Source organism: Sceloporus occidentalis, unplaced genomic scaffold (genome assembly GCF_023333645.1).
Source record: "Sceloporus occidentalis isolate IW3139 unplaced genomic scaffold, rSceOcc1.0.p SCAF_1, whole genome shotgun sequence".
Lineage (NCBI taxonomy): Eukaryota > Metazoa > Chordata > Lepidosauria > Squamata > Phrynosomatidae > Sceloporus > Sceloporus occidentalis.
Window position 1 is genome coordinate 184,116,658 of NW_028316981.1, and position 20,582 is coordinate 184,137,239.

At 42.5% G+C, this 20,582-nt stretch overlaps 2 protein-coding genes across 2 annotated transcripts; both read left to right on the forward strand.

The window, feature by feature from the left end:
- The first annotated feature begins 1,045 nt into the window (after nucleotides 1-1,045).
- P2RY11 (purinergic receptor P2Y11) lies at nucleotides 1,046-9,288 on the forward strand. Its single transcript, XM_089486253.1, has 2 exons — nucleotides 1,046-1,109; nucleotides 8,286-9,288. Exon 2 carries the CDS (start codon nucleotides 8,287-8,289, stop codon nucleotides 9,286-9,288), a length of 1,002 nt encoding a protein of 333 aa, XP_089342379.1. The 5' UTR covers nucleotides 1,046-1,109; nucleotide 8,286.
- A 6,165-nt stretch (nucleotides 9,289-15,453) lies between these two features.
- On the forward strand, nucleotides 15,454-16,467 carry LOC149323018 (P2Y purinoceptor 11-like). Its single transcript, XM_089535105.1, has one exon. It carries the CDS (start codon nucleotides 15,454-15,456, stop codon nucleotides 16,465-16,467), a length of 1,014 nt encoding a protein of 337 aa, XP_089391231.1.
- The last annotated feature ends 4,115 nt before the right edge of the window (nucleotides 16,468-20,582 follow it).

Consider the following 20,582-nt stretch of genomic DNA (forward strand, 5'->3'; position numbering starts at 1 on the left):
GGAGCTGATCTTCATGCTGACTAGACTCAGGATGTGGTAAGGGCCAAGTTCCCCCTTTTGTTGCTACAGCCACCTATTTAGATACTTGTACTTCCCGCTTGTCAAATTGAACTGACTGAGTTTGTTTGAGTTATGGCCAGGTGAATGATGGAGATGGAAAGACATGGAAGGAGTGGATGAAGTGTCTCTGGATTCTGTCTCATTCAGGTGGGCTGTGCTTTGGAGTACATGTTTGCATTCTAAAACCTCAAGGTTAACATTGCTGAATAATACCAAGCAGATCCATCCTGTTTCTGGCTGGCTGCTTGCAAAAGCCGGCAGGCAGGCAGTAAATTTCACATCCCTTCCTCAGCCATGAGCCCCACAAAAACTGGTATCTAGAGCTGTACAGCGTTTAAATGTGGAGGTTCAAAGCTGTCATGAATTTTGGAATGACATGGTCGGATGCCCCTTGAATCGGGGCTTAACAGAGCTCAGCTTCTTTCTAATCGGGAATCAGAGCTTGGGGACAGTTGCTGTATTTGGGACAATACAATACAACAGTGTCCCAAATTTCCACAGACAGCAGTGTCAGCCATAGAAGTGCAGGGGGAGGGATATTTGGGGAGTTGTAATCCAGATTTTCCAAAGTGATGCTCAGGATAGAATCATTTTATTCCACATCTATGTATCCCACCAGTATTTGCAGTTTCTCCAAGGAGGCTGTGGGGAGCGAGGGGGGCTGATGTAATTTCAGGGGATGCAATGAAAAAATTGTGTTGTTTTGAGCTTTATTCTCTCAGTCTCACACTCAGCAATCTATTCCACAATAGGTACCTGGTGGCATGCATCGCCTTCCCACTCCCATTGCTAATCTTAATTCTTTGTTATCTTCCATCTCGATTGAGAGATTACTGTTGGCATGCAAGCAGACATTCATGTGTTAACAACTATAAGAGGTGGCCCTTCATGGCGGAAGCTAGTGCACTCCAAATTTTATTTAGCAACAGGGCGTCTAGCCTAGTTCCCCATGCTGTGTGACATTTGCTCATCTGATCCCAGACTTGGCAACTTCTCTAGCAAAAGCAGAAAAATCTGACTGCCCCAGCAGTACAACGATTGCATTGGGGGTATGTATGTATTGTGGAACCACTTTCCTCTAAAGTGTGAAGATACTAACTAAATCTAACTTTTGATATGCTGATTAGTTCCTGCTTCCCAAAGAGGCTTTTTAACTTTTGTATTTTGTAAATTTTAATCTGTTGTAAGCCTCCTTGAGCCTTGAATTAAGAAAAGAGCAGGGGATATGTTTGTGTGTGTGTGTTTGTGTTTGTGTATTATCATCTATATTTGTTATTATTTACCAGGATTAACAGGCACTCATTACAAGAGCTGAGAAATAATGATATTAGACTTAATTAGCTTACTTGCTAATTAGCTTACTTGCTGTTCACCGCTATGATCTTTGGAATAGCGGTATATAAATAAAACAAATTATTATTATTAATTAATTTGCTTATACAGTGGGCCTTTGGTATCCACTAGGGTTTGGTTCCAGGAACCCCTTTTGACACCCAAATACATGGGTGCTCAAGTCGCGTTAAATAAAATGGCCCAGTAAAATGAGTTTTTTATTTTTAAAATGTTTTCAGGTCTGCCAAGGCAGCACAGAACAGATGCATGCATTTGAAGCCTAAGTTTTTGAAACTGATGACTTAAATGTTCAGTCATTTCTTCTTTCCCTTAGTCAAGGTTAGCAAGTAACTTTGCTAGTTAGCAGCTACAAATTAGTAAGAGGCTTTGCGTTGTTATTCATTGTCGTGGGTGGTTTCAAGAGATGGAGGATGGCTGAGGAGTAGGAGGCTTGTTGGAAACTGGAGGTTGCCGGGACTGAAGTTGGGGTCCCTTATATATATATAAGGCATGTGCAGAACCACTGATTCTTACAGCCTAAGCTTCTTGATTGTAACTCAGTGGGGAAGTAGATGATGCCATTATTTGGTAGTGTAGAAAAATACTCTGCATATGCTCAGAGGAACTCAAAATACTTTTGATTAAGAAGGCATCAGTTGATCTTTATAGACCCTTAATGCTTCAGTTTGGTGTCTTCTAACTGGAATGCATTGTTCCTTAACTCACTTTTAGATCCCAGAAAAACAATCCCAAGTGTGTGAAAGGTGCATAAACAGCATGGACATAGGTAAGGGCAGGCACAGGTGTAAAGAAGAAAGATGCAGAGATGCAGGTGGAAAGATGTGCCAAAGTTTAATTTAATGAACTTTCATTTGCTTTAGAACAACCTTCCCTAATCTAACAGTTCATATGCATCATACTACAAATACCACCATCTCCAGCCATTTGTAATTCAGTACTACTGGACATATCCCAGGTTGCAGAAGGCAATTTTGAAATTATTCCCTTGCCCCGAAGATATAGATCTAGATATAGATAGATATGCCAGCAACAAAATATGCTACTAGGGAATGTGGCAACCCACCAGTCAAATCCATGTAATTTGTTTTGAAAATTGATGATTTTTCATTAAAATAGGAGTAGCTAGTACCTCAGAGAACAGGATCAAAATTCAGAATGACCTGAATAGACTAGAAAGCTGGGCCAAAGCTAACAAAATGAAATTCAACACAGAGAAATGTAAGGTATTGCACTTAGGGCGGAAAAATAAAATGCACAGATATAGGATGGGGGACACCTGGCTAAATGAGACTACATGTGAAAGGGATCTGGGAGTCCAAGTAGACCACAAGTTGAACATGAGTGAACAGTGCGATGCGGCAGCTAAAAAAGCCAATGCAATTTTAGGCTGCATCAATAGAAATATAGTGTCTAGATCGTGAAAAGTAATAGTGCTACTCTATTCTGCTCTGGTCAGGCCCCACCTGGAATACTGTGTCCAGTTCTGGGCACCACAATTCAGAAAGGACATTGAGAAACTGAAGCATGTCCAAAGGAAGGCAACTAAAATGGTGAAGGGTCTGGAAACCATGAAGTCCTATGAGGAATGCCTTAGGGATCTGGGGATGTTTATCCTGGAGAAGAGAAGGTTAAGAGGTGATATGATAGCCCTGTTTAAATATTTGAAGGCATATCATGTTGAGGAGAGAGCAAACTTGTTTTCTGCTGCTCCAGAGACTAGGACCCGGAGCGCAAGCTACAGGAAAACATTAGGAGGAACTTCCTGACAGTAAAAGGGCTGTTTGACAGTGGAACACACTCCTTCCTCGGAGTGTAGTGGAGTCTCCTTCCTTGGAGGTCTTTAAGCAGAGGCTGGATGGACACCTGTCGGAGATGCTTTGATTGTGATTTCCTGCATGTCAGGGGGGTTGGACTGGATGGCCCTTGTGGTTTCTTCCAACTCTATGATTCTTTGATTCTATGATTCTAAATAACTTATTAACAGAATAAATAAATACAAATGGAATGCATTAAACTTTCTATGGTTAGCCTAAATAGTGAATTGCTCCTGAAGTCTAATGTTCATCATTAATAAACTGATTTTGAAACTTGAATTCCCAGAACTGATTAGCTCCTACCTAAAATAAGCTGCATGTGTGATTGTTTCAAGACTGGTGAGGGATGGTATCTAAAGTGTAAACCATGCAAACATCTGGTGGTCATCCTCTGCACTGGCTGCAGCTTTAGAACACTTTTAATGGGCAGACTCAAACAACACCAACTCACATACATTCCAATAGTTAAGAGGTCTCCTAGCCATCAGCACTGTGTTATGCAAGAAAAATGCAAACAAATTATATATTTGGGAACTTGTTTCTGAGACTAGTGTCTTCATTTTTATGCTACCTTCAGTGCAGTCCTCTCTATACTTAGCTTCAGTATCTCTTAGTGCCTCCTCCTAAACATCTGCATAGTCCACAAACTACTCCTGTGGCCAGTGCCAGGTTTTACTCTCAGACAAACTGACATTTCCCTCACAGGAGATGGGTTGCATATATTCCAACAGCCCTCTTCCCTTGATCAGCTGTATGTTTTTTTGTGAGCATCCCATATGATTGTGCTTTTCAGCAGCAGAATATAGAATTTACAGTGACTGCTAAAGGCTCAAAGGGTAGGAGAAGCAACCATTTGAGCGGAGTAGAAAATGGAAAATAATTCTCTGCTGGTGTTGCGAAAAAGACATAGGAAATGTAATTGTGGTTTTGTGAACAAAGGTGAAGTAAGATGACATTTTGAAAGCAGCACAAATTGTTTAAATATAGAAAGTCAGGATGTAAAATTATGTGATTTATCAAAAGTAAAATAAATGGACTGAACTCATTTTAGACGATGCTAAAACAGATCTTCTAAGAACAAGGAAAGAATACTAATAATGGAGAGCTAATAGCATAGCCTAGTGGTTTGAGTGTTTGACTATACTCTGGAGACCAGGTTTTGGTTCCCAGTTCAGCCATGAAATCCAGTGGTTGAATTGGGCAAGTCACATGTTCTTAGCCTCAGGTGAAGGCAATGGCAAATCTCCTCTGAACAAATTCTGCCAAGAAAACCCCATGATAGGTTTACTTTAGGGTTGCCATAAGTCAGAAGCAACTTGAAAGCACACAACAACAAACAACAACAAAAGAGTACTGTATCCAGTTCTTATGCTGCAATTTGGAAAGAATACTGGTAATTTGAAAGTGATTTTGGGCAAAATTAATACGTTTAATACCCCAAGGTCTAGTCTCTCTACACATCCCCTCTTTCCAATACCAGTTTCATATTAAAGGAAAGTTTCCGGCATGTGGCTAGGAAGGGCGCCCTTAGTGCAGGAAGGCAGACATGCCAGATAAGGACATCTGTGACCGTATCAGGAAATCTGACAGGCTCAGTATGTGGAAAAGCCAAGCACATTGCCAGGAGAGATTGATTAAAATCAGAATTTGATCTCACTGGAGTTCAGACAAACTCTCTGTCATTGTCTTGCTTGATTCCTCAGTATTGCTGGCCACTCCATGATCCACAGGCAGCTTGCTGAGCCATTTTCACTTCACATTGTCCCCGGACTTGAATTCCACTTCTGGATTCAGTGCAGTATCACCCTTTGCAGTCTCTTCAGTCGCTATGCGCTACCACCTTTTATACAATTTATTCTTGTATGTGTATGTGAGTGAATGTCTGCATGAGTGGGATTATGCAGAGTCTGATCTTGATTGATTTATCCTTGGCCAAGTGCTCTTGAGCTTCTCCCATGCTGAGCCTCCCAGACCTCCAAATATTGTCACAGATCTATGGTATGGCTAGTTTCCTGTGCTGGGGGCGCCCTCGTGACTACGTGCCTTAAAACACCCCTTTTGATGTCAACTTGATATTGAAAAAGAGGAGGGGTGCATAGGGCCAGACCTTGGGGTAACAAACCTGTAACATCCACCTAATATCTATGGTTGTCCCTTCTATGTTCATGTTTTCCAGGACTCCCACCATGTTTCATTTCAACATTAGCCTGTCTGAGTTTTAAGATCTTCAGGGGAGGGCTTTCTCTTGATCCCCTCACCATCAAGAATTTTGGTGAAGGCAGAAGACAGGATCTTCTCAATGGCTCCAAGGCTGTGAATTTCCCTCCCTTGAGAGAGTGGGATCACTCCTTCTCTGCTCTCTTTCTGCCAGCAGGCAAATATCTTTTGTTTACCCAGGCCACTGACTGCTAGCTGCCCATTACAGAAGATCTTTTAATTGGAGTCATTATACTGTAATTATGTTTAAACTGCCTTTTAAACTGTTTTAATGATTGTAATACGAGTATTTGTTTAATTGTTTTTAACAACTGTTATCTATTATTTTAACTGTATTTTTTGTTTCACTTTAACCGTATGAAACTATGTGCATGTAAATACATTTAGGCCATGTGTATGATAATGTAATTTACAGGTATAATTTAAATTTTGCTAGTTATTTATGTCACAACCACTACCATTACATTCAGTGATATATGGGAGTTACAATTTGTGAGTAACATTAGTGCAAAAATGGTAGAATTCAAAGACATAGCTGTGTTAGTCTGGAAAGACTGTATAGGAATAAACTCTTCTAGAACAGGGCCACATAGTCCGAAAAATCCACAAAAAACTATGGATGCCAGCCATGAAAGCCTTTGACTACATATCAGACGTCAATTCATTGCACTGGCTGCTGCCCGATTAGGGAAATCAGAACAGGCACCACTGTGTAGCTCTGTAACTGTGGTGCTTACGCATGCACAACTCCGCAACAGGATTATAGTTTTTATTAGTTAAAAAAAACTGCTAAAAAGATTGTTTAAAATATCAGTGCTGCTGGTAGAGCCTCCCATGTCAGACAGGCTTCTGCTGAGGAGTTGGACCAAATGTGCTAAACAACTACTGGGCAGCAGCAGTAGTGGAGGGTGACACCCTGGCAGTTAATGCTTGTTAGAAATGCACAGAATGAGGTACAGTAAACCCCTTTTGAATGTCTTTTACCACTATGGTGTAAACAATCTAAAATTAAACAATAGTGCCAGAAGAAGAGACTTTCAGGTCAGATGGCATTTAAGAAGCTACAGGGGTACAGTAGAGGACAAGCTGATATAAATACAATGAAGCCTTGGTATTTACTGGGGTTTGGTTCTAGGACCCCCCCATCAATCTTGAAATCAGTGAATGCTCAAGTTCCATTACATGCAATAGCATAGCAAAATGGTGTCCCTTATATAAAATAGCAAAATCAAAGTTGGCTTTCTGGAATTCATATCTATTTTGAATATGTTCAGACTGCAGATAAAGAAGCCATGAATATGAAGGGCTGATTGTAATGAGGAATATAGACATAGACGTATGGCTACCCTAAGGTGAACCTATCATGGGGTTTTCTTAGCAAGATTTGTTCAGAGGAGGATTACCATTGCCTTTCCCTGAGGCTGAGAGTGTGATTTGCCCAAGGTCACTCAGTGAGTTTCATTGCAGATCCAGGAATCGAACTCTGGTCTCCAGAGTCATAGTTCAACATTCAAACAACTATGCCACCCTGGGTCTCATATAATCAAGGTTTGCTTTCTGATATATATATATATATATATATATATATATATATATATATATATATTCATACTGTGGATAAAGAATCCATGGATATGAAGGACTAATTGTAATAAAGAATATAGACATGGACATGCTATCTCTTTTTTTTCAAGGCAGCGATCTCAGCCTGAGATTTTTCCTAACCTTGAGAAAAGATTGTCCAAGCCCTGATATCTGGAAACCATATATAGAACTGATCCAAACCTCAGCCTGCTTGAAATCCTAATTTAGTTTAATTAAAGATGTACTAAAAGTAATGTTGGGCATAATGTATCCCAGCTCCAATACCTGGGAGGGAGCAGTAGTAGCAGAGGATGCTAGAAGTGGATGGGATTGCTAATCTAGGCTGGAGTAAGTGTTCTTGAAGGACAGGTCCATGTTGCTTCCTGCAGTAAAGAATAAGACAACATCTCTTCCCTCTACCATTTATAGAAGATAACAGGACTAATAACTATATCTAATTTTAATAGTGGCAACAGGATAGTGTGTGGCACAGTGGTTTGAGCACTGGACTACAACTCTGAAGATCAGGGTTCAATTCCCTGCTCAGCCAGGAAACCCAATGGGTGACCTTGGGCAAGTCACAGACTCTCGGCTTCAGGGAAAGGCAATGTAAATCACCTCTGAACAAGTCTTGCCAAGAAAACCCCATGATAGGTTCGCCTTAGTGTTGCCATAAATTGCAAACTATGTGAAGACACACAACAGCAATCTGATAGTGTCCACCACCATATCTGAAGGAGCAGACTAGGCTAGGGAGTACAGTACAGATCTCATGGCAGCAAAAACTATTTTCTTCAACAGAGAGAAGCAGGCATAGCATTTGAGGCACCCTTGGGACACAGGCGATGAGGTGCTGGGGGGGGGGGGAGGAAGCACCTGCTACCTGAAGCAATTGCCTCACTTTGTCTAATAGTAGGGCCAGACCAATTAAAAGTGTTACAAGTTACAAGTAAAATTAAAGGTGTTCCTCCCAGTTCACACATTTGTTCTGTCTCTAATCAAACAGTTTGGATGACTATGCAACCAGGAAAATTTGTTTGACCAGAGCATTGATGCTAGTACCACCTCGGTGATGCTAGTATCACCTATGCCTGCTACTCTTGATGGTGAGAAGAGAAAGTCTTACCTTTGAAAGTCTAGGGTGACTTGAAATGAAGCATTTTATGGACATTTCCTACCTAGTAGCTAGGTTTCCTTAACACTCTGGCTTTAAGATCCTGGAAGATTTTAATCTCATTCTTTCTTTCTGCTTCCCAGGATGGCTTCGATGGGACAGGCCAGTGATGACCCAAACTGCACACAGCAACTGGACAAGTTCCAAGAACAAATATGGTTCCTCCTCATTCTCCAGTGCGTTTTGGCTCTTGCTGGGAATAGCTTTGCCATCTACCGCTTTGTGGTTCGAGAACACCAGTGGCACACTGGCATCGTTTATGCCTTCAACCTTGCCGTTAGTGACCTTCTTTATGCCTTATCTTTGTTGCCCATAGCATCTTATTATTATCCCCCCAAGGACTGGAGGTATGGCCTTGTTTTCTGCAAACTGGATCGCTTCTTCTTCTTCTGCAACCTTTACAGCAGCACCTTTTTTGTCGCCTGCATCAGCCTGAACCGTTACATTGCCATTGTCCACCCTTTCTTTGCCCACGGCCGCATAGAGCCCCACCATGCCAAGCTTCTCAGTGGGGTGGTGTGGTTGCTGGTGATGGCCATCTCAGCACCTGTCCTTGCCTTTTCTGTCCTTCAGCACTCTGAAAACAGCACCAACAGAACATATTGTTTGGGAAGCGCCTCCAAGCCAGAGCTCCCCAAGTACTGGCCCTACAGCTTGTTCCTAGCAGCTTTTGGGTGTGGGCTGCCTTTTTTCCTTACCACCTTTTCTTGCGTGGCCATCATCTGTGCAGTCATCCGCAGTCACAGCCTCACAGCGGAGGAAAAATTCAAAGTGAAGGCCCTGGTTTGCATGGTGGTGGTCCTCTATGCCCTTTTCTACCTGCCCTTTCATATCTTACGCAACCTGAACCTTCACAACCATATGCACTCAAAATGCAATATCCCTGTCAACTATTCCTACCAGGTGACTAAGATCTTGGTCAACTTCCATATTTGCATCCACCCATTGGTCTATGCTGCCCTGACTGAAAGCATGCAGGAGTACTGCTGCAGGTGTTTTCAATGGCGGAAAGAGGTGCTTGAAGAAGAAAAGAATGTGGAACTGAGACCGTGCAATCAGACCTCTCCTCAGAGGCCCCGGGACTAGAACTGGTGACATATTTTATTGTGGACAGGACTTACAATTGCCTCGCAGTTCCTATACTGCATTGTGGAGAAACCTCTTAGCAGTATTGAGAGGTTAGAGTATGAAGTAGGGTGCCACCATGGCCAGTATCACCTTGTGGCTTTATTGTAGTGCAAAGCCTGGTCATGCTAGTGTCACCACTACTTCCAATATTGTGTAAGAAGTGTCCAGTACCTCCTTATGCAACAATTTTGCTAGGCAGTGTGATGGGTGCCAAACCAGGTTCGTCCCCCCCTCCCAACCCCAACATTAATGGAAGCTGAGAAGGGCCTCTCCCATATTCATATACAAGGTATTATCCCCTCATGTGAGAAAAGAAGGGTCTCTCAGGGCCCAAACAGATAGACCAAAGTAAAGCTGCTTCAAGTCACTTTGGAGGTATGCTGTTTAAATGCTGCATGCGTCCAAAGAGGCTGGAAGCTGCGCCAAAGCTTGATGCAGCTTCTGGACTCTTAAGATGCGTGTGTCATTTAAACAGCATCCCTCCAAAGTGACCCGAAGCAGCTTTATTTTGGCCTGTCTGTTTGGGTCCTCTGTGTCTGAAGGGATGGTAGCAGGGTTTTGAAAATTACATTGTAGGTTACACTTCCCATAATCCTCACGTCAGTTTCTGAGAGTTGTAGCCTTAACACATTTGGAAGGCACTAGGTTGGGGCAAGCACATTTTGGGTGACTGGGGGCTATATTTTCAAGGAGAAGAATGGGCAGGCACTTCTCCAGGAAGCTTGTCTGGGTCACTATCCTACTCTAGAGTAGCAGTTTTTGGATGACCCTTCAGTCTTTTCTGTTTAATCTGAACAGAGCAAGAAGACAGGCCAAAGATACTTTGTGCTGGCTAAATTGACAGAGGAATTGTAACTGTACCCTCCACTACACCTAGGAGCAGAAGGGTAATTTATAGAGTGCAGATACAGCACTGCTATTTGTACCAAAAAGAAGGTACATGGGTCTTACAGCTGGGGATTGTCACCGCCATCTGCCAGGCACCTATCACCAGAAGCAGTTAGTAGCTTCACATTGCCTCATAGTAGCAGCAGCCCTGTAGAGAACCAATCATTTAAAATTTGGGCTAAAAACCCAGTGCAGATTTATTACTCCCACTAACATGGACAGAAGCCATCAGTATCCATCAATTTTGTTTTAATCACTTCTATAAATCATTTGGGTGGGGGGGAAGCTGTATGGCGAGAGTTATACAACTAGATCTTCCTTGGTTGAGGTTGGCATGAGTTCAGCTCCATGCTCATCATAACTATTTCCATTTATCTCCAGAGCAGTTTAAATCCATCTCTTGCAAATACAGTGGGCTCTTGGTATCCACTGGGGTTTGGTTCCTGGATCCTCTGTGAATACCAAAATCTGTGGATGCTCAAATCCCATTCAATACAATGTCATAGTAAGATGGTGTCTATTATATAAAATGGTAAAATCAAGGTTTGCTTTTTGGACTATAGATGGATAGATAGATAGATAGATAGATAGATAGATAGATAGATAGATTGATTATTTTCAAATCGTGGATGGTTGAACATGTGGATAAAGAATCTGTGGGTATGGAGGGCCAACTGTATTTTATTTATGCTGAATTAATTCTCTGAAAAGGTTTCAGTGGCGTCTGTGGAGTGAGAGAGGGCAAGTTCAGTTTGAACTCAAGACACCCCCCACATCCCCCCATTGCAGGCTTAGAGCACCCATTTCCTTCCTAGGAACCCATTGCTGTCACTGCATTGTGGCTTTATCTGCTGCCTACCAGCTCTGGCAGATATGGTCTGTTTCAGTACATGTTATCATCTGCTCCACACAGAGGTTTTAGCAATAATAAACCCACTGGAAGTGAGCCAGCTTCCCCCTTGTCTCATTTGTCTAGTACCCCATGCAATCTCTCTTGTAGCGCACTTTCAAATTTGAGGTGGGGATTGACAACTGCGGCTTCTCTGCCCACAATGGAAAAATTCTATGGTCACAATTCTTCAACAAACAAAGACCTGGAAGATGCATTGAGGGTATGTATAGCTGTATCTGTGTACTGGGGAATTGTATTTAGCTGCATAATTAACATATTGAGGTTGGCATCTTGATCGTGTCATATACAGGCATAAGTTTAACTTGACACCTGTATATTTCTATCTAGGTCACTGTGGGAATTGTTATTCCCTGCCACTCTCTGCACCGACCAAAGCTCCCCTACTCTGGAGCCTCTTTAAACCCACCCACAGCCTGGAGAGAAAGAGGGAGGATCACAGAAGCATCTGGCTTATGTTGACACAGCCAGACGCAAAATGATTAAAATCAGTCACTGAAATCTGTAGAGAACCCTGGTGGGTTAGTTTTTTGAGGGTTTTTCAGGCTATGTGGCCATGTTCTAGAAGCGTTTATTCCCGACGTTTCACCAGCATCTGTGGCTGGCATCTTCAGAAAATTCATTCTCTGAATATGCCAGCCACAGATGCTGGCGAAACGTCAGGAATAAACTCTTCTAGGACATGGCCACATAGCCTGAAAAACCCACAGAAACTATGGATGCCAGCCATGAAAGCCTTCAACTTCACAACCCTGGTGGACCTCAGTGGCTGAAGCAATCACTCCATACCCGGGTACGGGAACACAGTCGGACACTTTTGTAGTTCCACAGCCACATTCCTCCAGGCATAAAATGGCCATGGATGGGGGTTAGGGGTTAGGGCCTTATGGGGGATTTGGGGGTTGTGGTGGTAAATGGCTCGACCTAGTGTACTTCTGCATGCAGAACTTCTACGCCAAGCTGAGCTGTGTAAGATTGCAACCTGGGCTTGTGTAACCCTCATTCTTTCTCTTAGAAATAACCAGAATCAATATTCTTGCACATACCATGTCACACAATCCTGACTTGAGAGATGTGCAAGTATTACATACCCAGTGGCTTCCCTAGGATGGGTGTCACCCAGTGCGGTAAATCGTGGTGTCACCCCCCCCCCCATTGATCTCCTCCCATACCACACCCATAGAGAAACCATAGTAATGTTTTTTGTACTACTTTACTCATAATTCGTCATTCCCACATATCACTGAATTTAAGGGTAGTAGTTGTGACATAAACAACCAGCAAAATTAAAATTAGATCTTTAAATCACAATATCATGTGCACAGAATAAATGTGTTTACATGTATAGTATATATAGTTTCATGTGGTTCAAGTGAAAATTTGGTAAAATGTGATGTTTTTAAAGATTTTAATAAGACTTTACAATTGTTTTTAAAAAAGAATTAAAAATATAGTTAGAAACCAAGGGCCTCTCTTTTGTCCTCCCACTTACCCCACTGACACCATCTCTTCAGCATTTTAAAGAGGTACAGCCAATGCCACAGCCTGTTTCTGCCAAAATGCAGATGTTTGAGGAGCAGTGGTGTTACTGGTGTGATCCGCACTCCCCTAATGACGCTACTGCACATACCTATGCCTCTGTAGCTACTTGTCCCATTGCATCCTCCTGAACATAACCATTTCCATGTTGCCGGAGAGTGGGGGCATCCGTGAGGATGGGTATTGGGGATGCATTCAGTTATTTTCCTGCAGCTGCAACAAATTTTACATCATTGCAATATGTTAACCTCAAGGAAACAGCTATAGGGTTCATCTGCACTGTAGAAATAATGCGGTTTGACACCACTTTAAGTGCTATAGCTCCACCCTATGGAATCTTGGGATTTGTAGTTTTACATGGTCTTTATCTTTCTCTGCCAAAGAATACTGGGTGGTTCACAGTACTACAGATCACAAGATTCTGTAGGATGGAGCCATGGCAGTTGAAGTTGTGTCCAACTGCATTACTTCTATAGTTTAGATGCATCCCTGGGTGTATCCTTACAGATCCCCCTGCTCTCTGATAGCATGGAAATGGCAGCTGGAGCAGCGGGAGCTTACAGGGTGGGTCAGAGGAAAGATTTGGGTGCTGCATGGTCAGAACAGAATTCTGACCTTTGCAATAATAAAAAAATGTCAGTATTGAAGGCATAATTTCAGCCAGTTTGTACCATTGTAATTCACCAACAGGATGTCAACTCATATTTGCTTTCAAAAAACCCTCACATCTTTGTATAGGCTATGAAACCTAGCATTCTCTCCAAGTAGCTAACCTGTAAAAATGTAATTTTTTTTTACATTTAAAATTCTGTCTCTTTGCCTTTGCATACTGTTTCTTTTACAGTTTCCTTTTCCCTGTCTTACTTCCTTTTCTTCTATGGTTCGTCAATAAACTTCTTTTTATACCTTTGACATTTGGTGGCAGCATCATTTTATGAGGGAATATCATACTGAAACCTCATGCAGATGCAGGATGATCTGGTTGCTAAACTGCCTCTTACATCAGGTGTGGGTAATATTCCCAGGTATCCCCTTTTATATGGGGCAGCCTGTATTTGGGGTCCTAAGATGGGGTCTTTAAACCCCATATCTCAGAGTGTACAACAGCTGCATGTCCACCAGGCCAACATCCAAGCATTTGGAAGATATGCAGCAATCAGGCTTTCTATACCAAATGCCCATAGTTCATCTGCTGGCATTGCAGGTGGCATGGTGTTGCACCTCCTCCTCTGTTTGGGTTGATACCAGGCTGATGCTGAGCAGCAGAGTAAAGTTCTCATCTCACCATGCAGGGGTGTCACTTTGGGAGTGCAAGTAGTGTGGACCACATCAGGTGACACTTTAGAGGGGGTGAACATTTGGTAGGGCAATTGTACCTGTCCATTCCTAGATGCCCCTGGTTGTCCCCCTCTACCAGCCAGGGCACTTCTGCCATCTATCCACTGCAGCCACTGGTGGGGATGGGGTGGTGCCACTATCCAGTAGCCTGTTCCAGATCTGTTTGCTGACTGAGCAGGAAAGAGTCACCTCTCTTTCTTGCTGAGCAAATAGCCCCATCAGATTTGGAAGGGACTGTTGGGTGGCGGCAGGACCCCACCATGGCAGACATGGCCTGACTGACAGAGGGAGGCAGCTAAAAGGTGTGCCAGGCAACTTGGCATGAAAGCATGTGTTGTTACACACACTGGGGTGACACTAAGCCTAGTGATGCTACTGTCTCCATGACTGGTGCCATCCAAAGTGCTGAACCCATTTGGAAGACAGGGTTGGTTTCCATCTGACCCTAAGCACATTTTGGTGTGCGCTTTCACCAAGTCTTCTCCTTTTTTATTTTATTTTATTGGAGAACTGCATTGCCAAATATAGAGCCTTGCAGATATGGAAACTAACTGTGTTTTGGTTCCTGTGGCAGTTTTGGATATTTGAATTATGGAAGTGTGCATTAAATTGAGAGACAAAATTTTCCACCATACCCCCCAAAACTGACATATCATTAAGGATACTGAGAAAAATTAAAAACATTAGATTGTGTTTTGAAAAAAACATGCTTTGCAATGAGATCAGAATCATGCCTATCTCTAGATGGTTCATTATCAAGATTCCAGTAACAGATGACAGGAAAAGAGATATACACAGCAAACTGAAGATAAGTCCAAACTCCACACCCATCAGATAGCTACAGCCTCAACAAAAACAGCAAAATCTGCCTAAAGTTAGTGAACTTTAGTAGGGCACTCTCAGCATATTTAAAAGCCAGCTTTCAATATTCTGCCATACTCCAATATGACCAAGAAACCAAACCAGCACCAAGAAGAACATTGCTGGATAAAGAAAAGTTTATCTAGTACAGCAGCCTGTTTAACACAGTTGACAACAAACCCCTCTGGGAAACGCAAAGGCAAAACAGGACCTCATAGACCTCCTTTGCCTCATCTTACAGCAACTGAGAATCAACGATATTGCTACTACTACCACTATAATGACAACTCATTTTAGTAGATCCACCTTTCCCCCCTCCCCCTTCTCATTAAAGGAAACTATAATGTATGGCTTTGGTTGCTAATCATTTTAAGTATTGCATTTTTGCATTTCTCTTATGCTTCATGTCTAGTGTGGAAACACAACTGAAACTGGTTAAGATAGTTAAAGAGATATTCTGGCAGCCATGCAAAGTGAGATGAAGTCCAAATTTTACATCTGTTTGGGGAGGTGTCTCTACACCTTTGTAGTAAGTATAATGATCCTGGATGATCCTAATTCTGTTCTTTCCGCTTTCATAGCATCCCATGGGGTTGGCAGGCCTTGGGAACATAACTGAAAGCTGCGGAGCCAACTTGGACAGCTTCCAAGAACAAATATGGCCCATCCTGTTAGTGCAGTTCATTCTGGCTGTGGTGGGGAATGGCCTTGCTATCTACCGCTTCCTGACTTATGAACGAAAGTGGAACACTTGCATCATCTACAGCTTCAATCTGGCTGTCAGTGACCTGCTCTATGCCATCTCCTTGTTCCCCATGATACTTTATTACTTCCCACCCAAGGATTGGACATACGGTCCTGTTCTCTGCGCACTGACCCGTTTCTTTTTCTTCTGTAACCTTTATGGCAGCACTTTTTTCATTGCTTGCATCAGCCTGAACCGTTACATTGCCATCGTCCACCCCATCTTTGCCCAGGTCCACGTCAAGCTCCATCATGCCAAGTTCCTCAGTGGGGCGGTGTGGTTGTTGGTGGTTATGATCTCCATTCCAGTTCTCCGTTTTTCCACCCTGAATCATGTCTCTCAAAATAACACCAATAGAACTCAGTGCTTGGGTACTGCTTCCAGGGAGCAGCTACCAAAGTATTGGCCTTATAGCTTGTTCCTCATGGTCTTTGGGTTTGGGCTGCCATTTATACTGACCTGTGTCTCCTGTGGAGTAATTATTTACACAATTCACCACAATCACAACATCCCTGTGGTGAAAAAGCGCAAAGTGAAGATACTGGTTTCTTTGGTGGTGGTCCTATATCTCATTTTCTACCTGCCCTTCCATGCTGTACAAAATCTGTATCTCAGCCACCGTATGCATAACAGAGAAGACTGTGAATGGCCTATACACACAGCCTTCCAGCTAGCTAAGATCTTGGTCCACTTTCACATCTGCATCCATCCACTGGTCTATGCTGCTCAAATGAAGAGCACTCAGAAATATCACTGCAGTTTTTTCTGCTGGCACAGAGAGAGAGAGAAGGAAGAGAAAAAGGTGGAACTTAGGTTGTGGAACCAGCTCCTTCCTCAGGACCACAAAGACTTGTGATGGTGGCATTCTTTTCTGTTGACAGGTCATAGCATTCACAGAAATTAGCTCTCGGATGCTGTGGTAATGAGGAGAGGTTGTGGGATGAAGCAATGATGTGAGAAATGGCAATTGCTGCAGTTAGGTCAAGATTCTACAATGACATTGTGTAGTGTGTGCAGAGTTACTCCTTAAGAATGGCATCCTGTTAGCGACATATACAAGTGTAAGGCCACTTTACCTTTGTGTATGTCTCTTTAGTTGCTGCTGTTGTGCAAGTTGGTGCGTTCTTCTGTCCTGCACAATGACCAAAGTGCTCCAGGGCGAAATGGTTTTGCTGTGAAATCCATCATGAACAGCCATTTTGTGACTAGAGCTCAGGGGACCAGAAAGCCATCTGGTTATGTCTCTGTAGCCAGACACAAAATGATTACATCATCTACTGCACTGGTCCCCCAAACAGTGCTCTTTAAGGGCTTTTGGACTTCAGCTCCCAGAATCCCAGACTCGGCCAATATGGCTGAGGCTTCTGGGAGCTGAAGTCCAAAAACTCTTCAAGGACACAGCTTGGGGACCACTGTCGCTGGGAAAGATGTCACCAGCTTTACGTCTGGCTCATAGCCAGATGCTTCTTTGATCACCCTGTCCCTGAGCTTCACCAGTTGTGGAATGACCATTTGGGAGGGCTATCAAAGGAAAACTATGAGTCTTGGGAGTGATGACAGGGGAGCCATAGTGGAGCTTCCCTTGCAGAATTCATGCTATGCTGAGGAAGGTAGGATCTAAACCCTTGTATGGGATTGCAGTGTTGTAGAACTGAACCATGACATGAAATGAACAATCAGTTGTACAAAATGCACCCTCACTCACAATGGCACTGCACACACAACTCCACTTCTGCACCTTTAATTCAATGCAGACGTTTAGCATCTTATAAAAATGTCCAATCACTTTCATAAGACAATTTACATTTGCAGAATCCAACAGGACTCAAGCTCTAGTTTCTCATTATTATTTAGACAAAGCTCTCTTAAAAAGGGAAGTTTCTGATTGCACTAATTTTTTTAAAATGAGACATTGCCACACTGCCACTCTTTGACATCAGTCCTCTTTGGACTGGGGTTATGTACAGGCTATGGAAAAACAGTTTTTTCAAGATGCCCTTGCATCTGTCAAGCAAATGAGGAAGTAAGAAACAAACCCGGTCTGTTTTGTTGTAAGTAAAATAAAATATGGACTTATCCTGAAATGAAAAAAGGCCTTGGAAGTGTCATTTTTCCAGTTTTTTTGTTTGTCTTGATTTTACCTCCATATTCAGGGGTTTGCATCCAAATTCTTTCTTGAAATATCCCGTGTTTCCCTCCTTCCCAGTCCTTTGTGTTCTTCCCCCTCCCCTTCCCAGTGAGCACAGGTCACATCTAGACTCAGGCAACAGTTAAGAAATTGACTGTCATCAATTTCCATTGAACCCTTTTAAAATTACTATGCAGAACTTATAACCAAAGTGTTAATGTGCTTTAGTCAGCCCTCCATATCCACAGATTTTTTTATCCATGGATTCAAGAATCCACAACTTGAAAATAATAAAAAATATACACATTTCAAAAAGCAAAGCTTGATTTTGCCATTTTATATAAGGGACACCATTCCACTATGCTACTATATTTAATGGGACTTGAGCAACCATAATTTTTGGTATTCACAGCAGGCCCTGGGACCAAACCCCAGTAGAAACCAAGGGCCTGCTGTACTACACTATTTAAGCATTAGGATGATTTTCTTTTCTTATTAGCATTCCTTTTTCCCTCGGTTGATCTCTGGTAAATCTGGGTCCTGAAAAAAAAAAGACTGTTTCTTGATGGCAGTAAGAAGTCATCTCACTTTGTTCTGGTATAACAAAAACAGACATCCATGGAAAGTTACATACCATTTCAGGGAATATTGGTTTAATTTAAATGACCTGAGGTGTGGGAATTAAGTGTTATGTATGTTCACAAATATGACAGACGTAAGCACTCTTGTGCAAGAGCCAGCATGGTGAAGTGGTTTGAGCGTTGAACTACAACTCTGGGTTCAAATCCCAACTCAGCCATGTAAAAACCCACTGGGTGACTTTGGGCAAGTCATACTCTCTCAGCCTCAGATGATGACAATTGCAAACCCTCTTTGAAAAAAGTTTTTAAAGAAATACCATGATAGGTTTGTTTTAGGGCTGTCATAAATCGGAAATGACTTGAAGGCCCACAACAATAATAGCAAGCACTCTTGACTTTAATTATTTTTTGATCACACCGGTTATCAAATATTTATCCCCTACCTCCCCCAATTCTCTGTCTTGGTGTGCCTGCAATTGAGGCATCATTGCATTTCATCATCTATTGCTATTGGCTTTTAGGTTACACAAGGTCACACTACATTAAATGTTAGCTGTTGAAGTGCCACCCTTAATCCCATTTGCTGTAATTGTGTTATTGCTCTAGTAAAGGCTTGGAGTGGAAGTGATAGCAGATTCTGCTGTTATGTGCCTTCAAGTTCACTCTGATGGTGACCTTCCCATAGGATTTTCTTGGCAAGATTTATTCAGAAGAGGGTTACCATTGCCTTCCTCTCTGAAGCTGAGAGAGTTGCCCAAGGCCACCCAATGGGTTTCCATGGCTGTGATACTTCGAACACTGGTCTCCTGGAGTCCTAGTCAAACCATTACACTGATTCAAACATAGAATCATAGAGTTGGAAGAGAGACAAGGGCCATCCAGTCCAACCCCAGAATGTAGTTAAAAGGCTACAAGGACTTGTATTGGTCTATGGAACAAGAAAGAGGAATAAACTCTCAGGAGCAGTGTTGCCAACAAGCCTTGAAGCTATTCCCTGGAATGTTTTACCAAAATCCAAAATCCCCAAAATTCCCCAATATTTACCGCAATATTCAGTCAAAATCCCCAGAAATTAATTAAATTCCCCAGATTCCAAGGAATTCCCCAGAGCCAAAGTGCACCCCAAAAGGGGTAATAAATCAGCATTTCAGTGACTGGCAATTTCCAAAATCACCAAATGGTGCCACCAATCCATCCTGAAATTTAGTGACAAGGCACTATGGAAAAATATTGATGTCTACTTTAAAATGAGACACACAGACAGAACGCTTGTTTTTAAGCCATGGTTAGGAAACTTAAAGAAGGCACTTGGGCTTGAAAACAAGGTGAATGCTTCTCCTTCACCTTAATGTAAAAGTGAAATGTTGGGTTTGGTGGGGGGTTTTCTACACCAAATTGCTGAATTTGGTGTATAAACAATTTGGCAGCAGCAGGGACAGTGACAGTTGCAAAAACAGAGTGCGTGCATGTGCGTTCCCCATTTGTCGCTCAGCCCTACAGTATGTCATGAACTTTATATGCATAGATAAAATTCGTTTCCAGAACATCACAGAATGTAAGGTCACTTCACTTCCCGCATGTTGCAATTTTCTGTGACGTGAAACAGATACACCACTTCCCAAAGAGTTTCCTTTCTGCAAGGATTAGTTTTGATGGGTTTAAACCAAATTGTTTAACATGCCTGTAAACAAGGCTTGGGCAAACTATGGTCCTCGAAGACAGCCAGCATGGCATAGTGCTTTGAGTGTTGGACTACAACTCTAGAGACCAGGGTTTGATTCCCAACTTGGCCATGAAACCCACGGGGTGATCTTGGCCAAGTCACATGTTCTCAGCTTCAGGGGAAGACAACAGCAAACTTTCTCTTAGAGAAAACCCTGCGAGACGGTTGCCAAAAGTCAGAAATGACTTGAAGGCACACAACAACAAAGTGCAGTAGTTCAATGCCAACTCAGCAGTCATGACCCAGATGAGCAGCTTAGTGTCCCAACAAGAACAGGCAGTGTTGTGTCTCTCTCTGTGTGTGATTGGCAATGTGACACTGCAGCCTAGAATTGCCATCTTCCAGGTGTTGTCACTTCTGCCCTAGATTAAACTTCAGCATTTAAGGTACCCTTATGCAAGCAGCATTTTATGCATACATTTCCCAAATATGTATCTTCTGCACACAGTTCCCCCGAAATGTGGATATTAACTCTGTAATGGCTGGGGAGTCCAATGTCAGTGTGACTGGGAATCCATACTGGGCGTCACCTTGGCTTT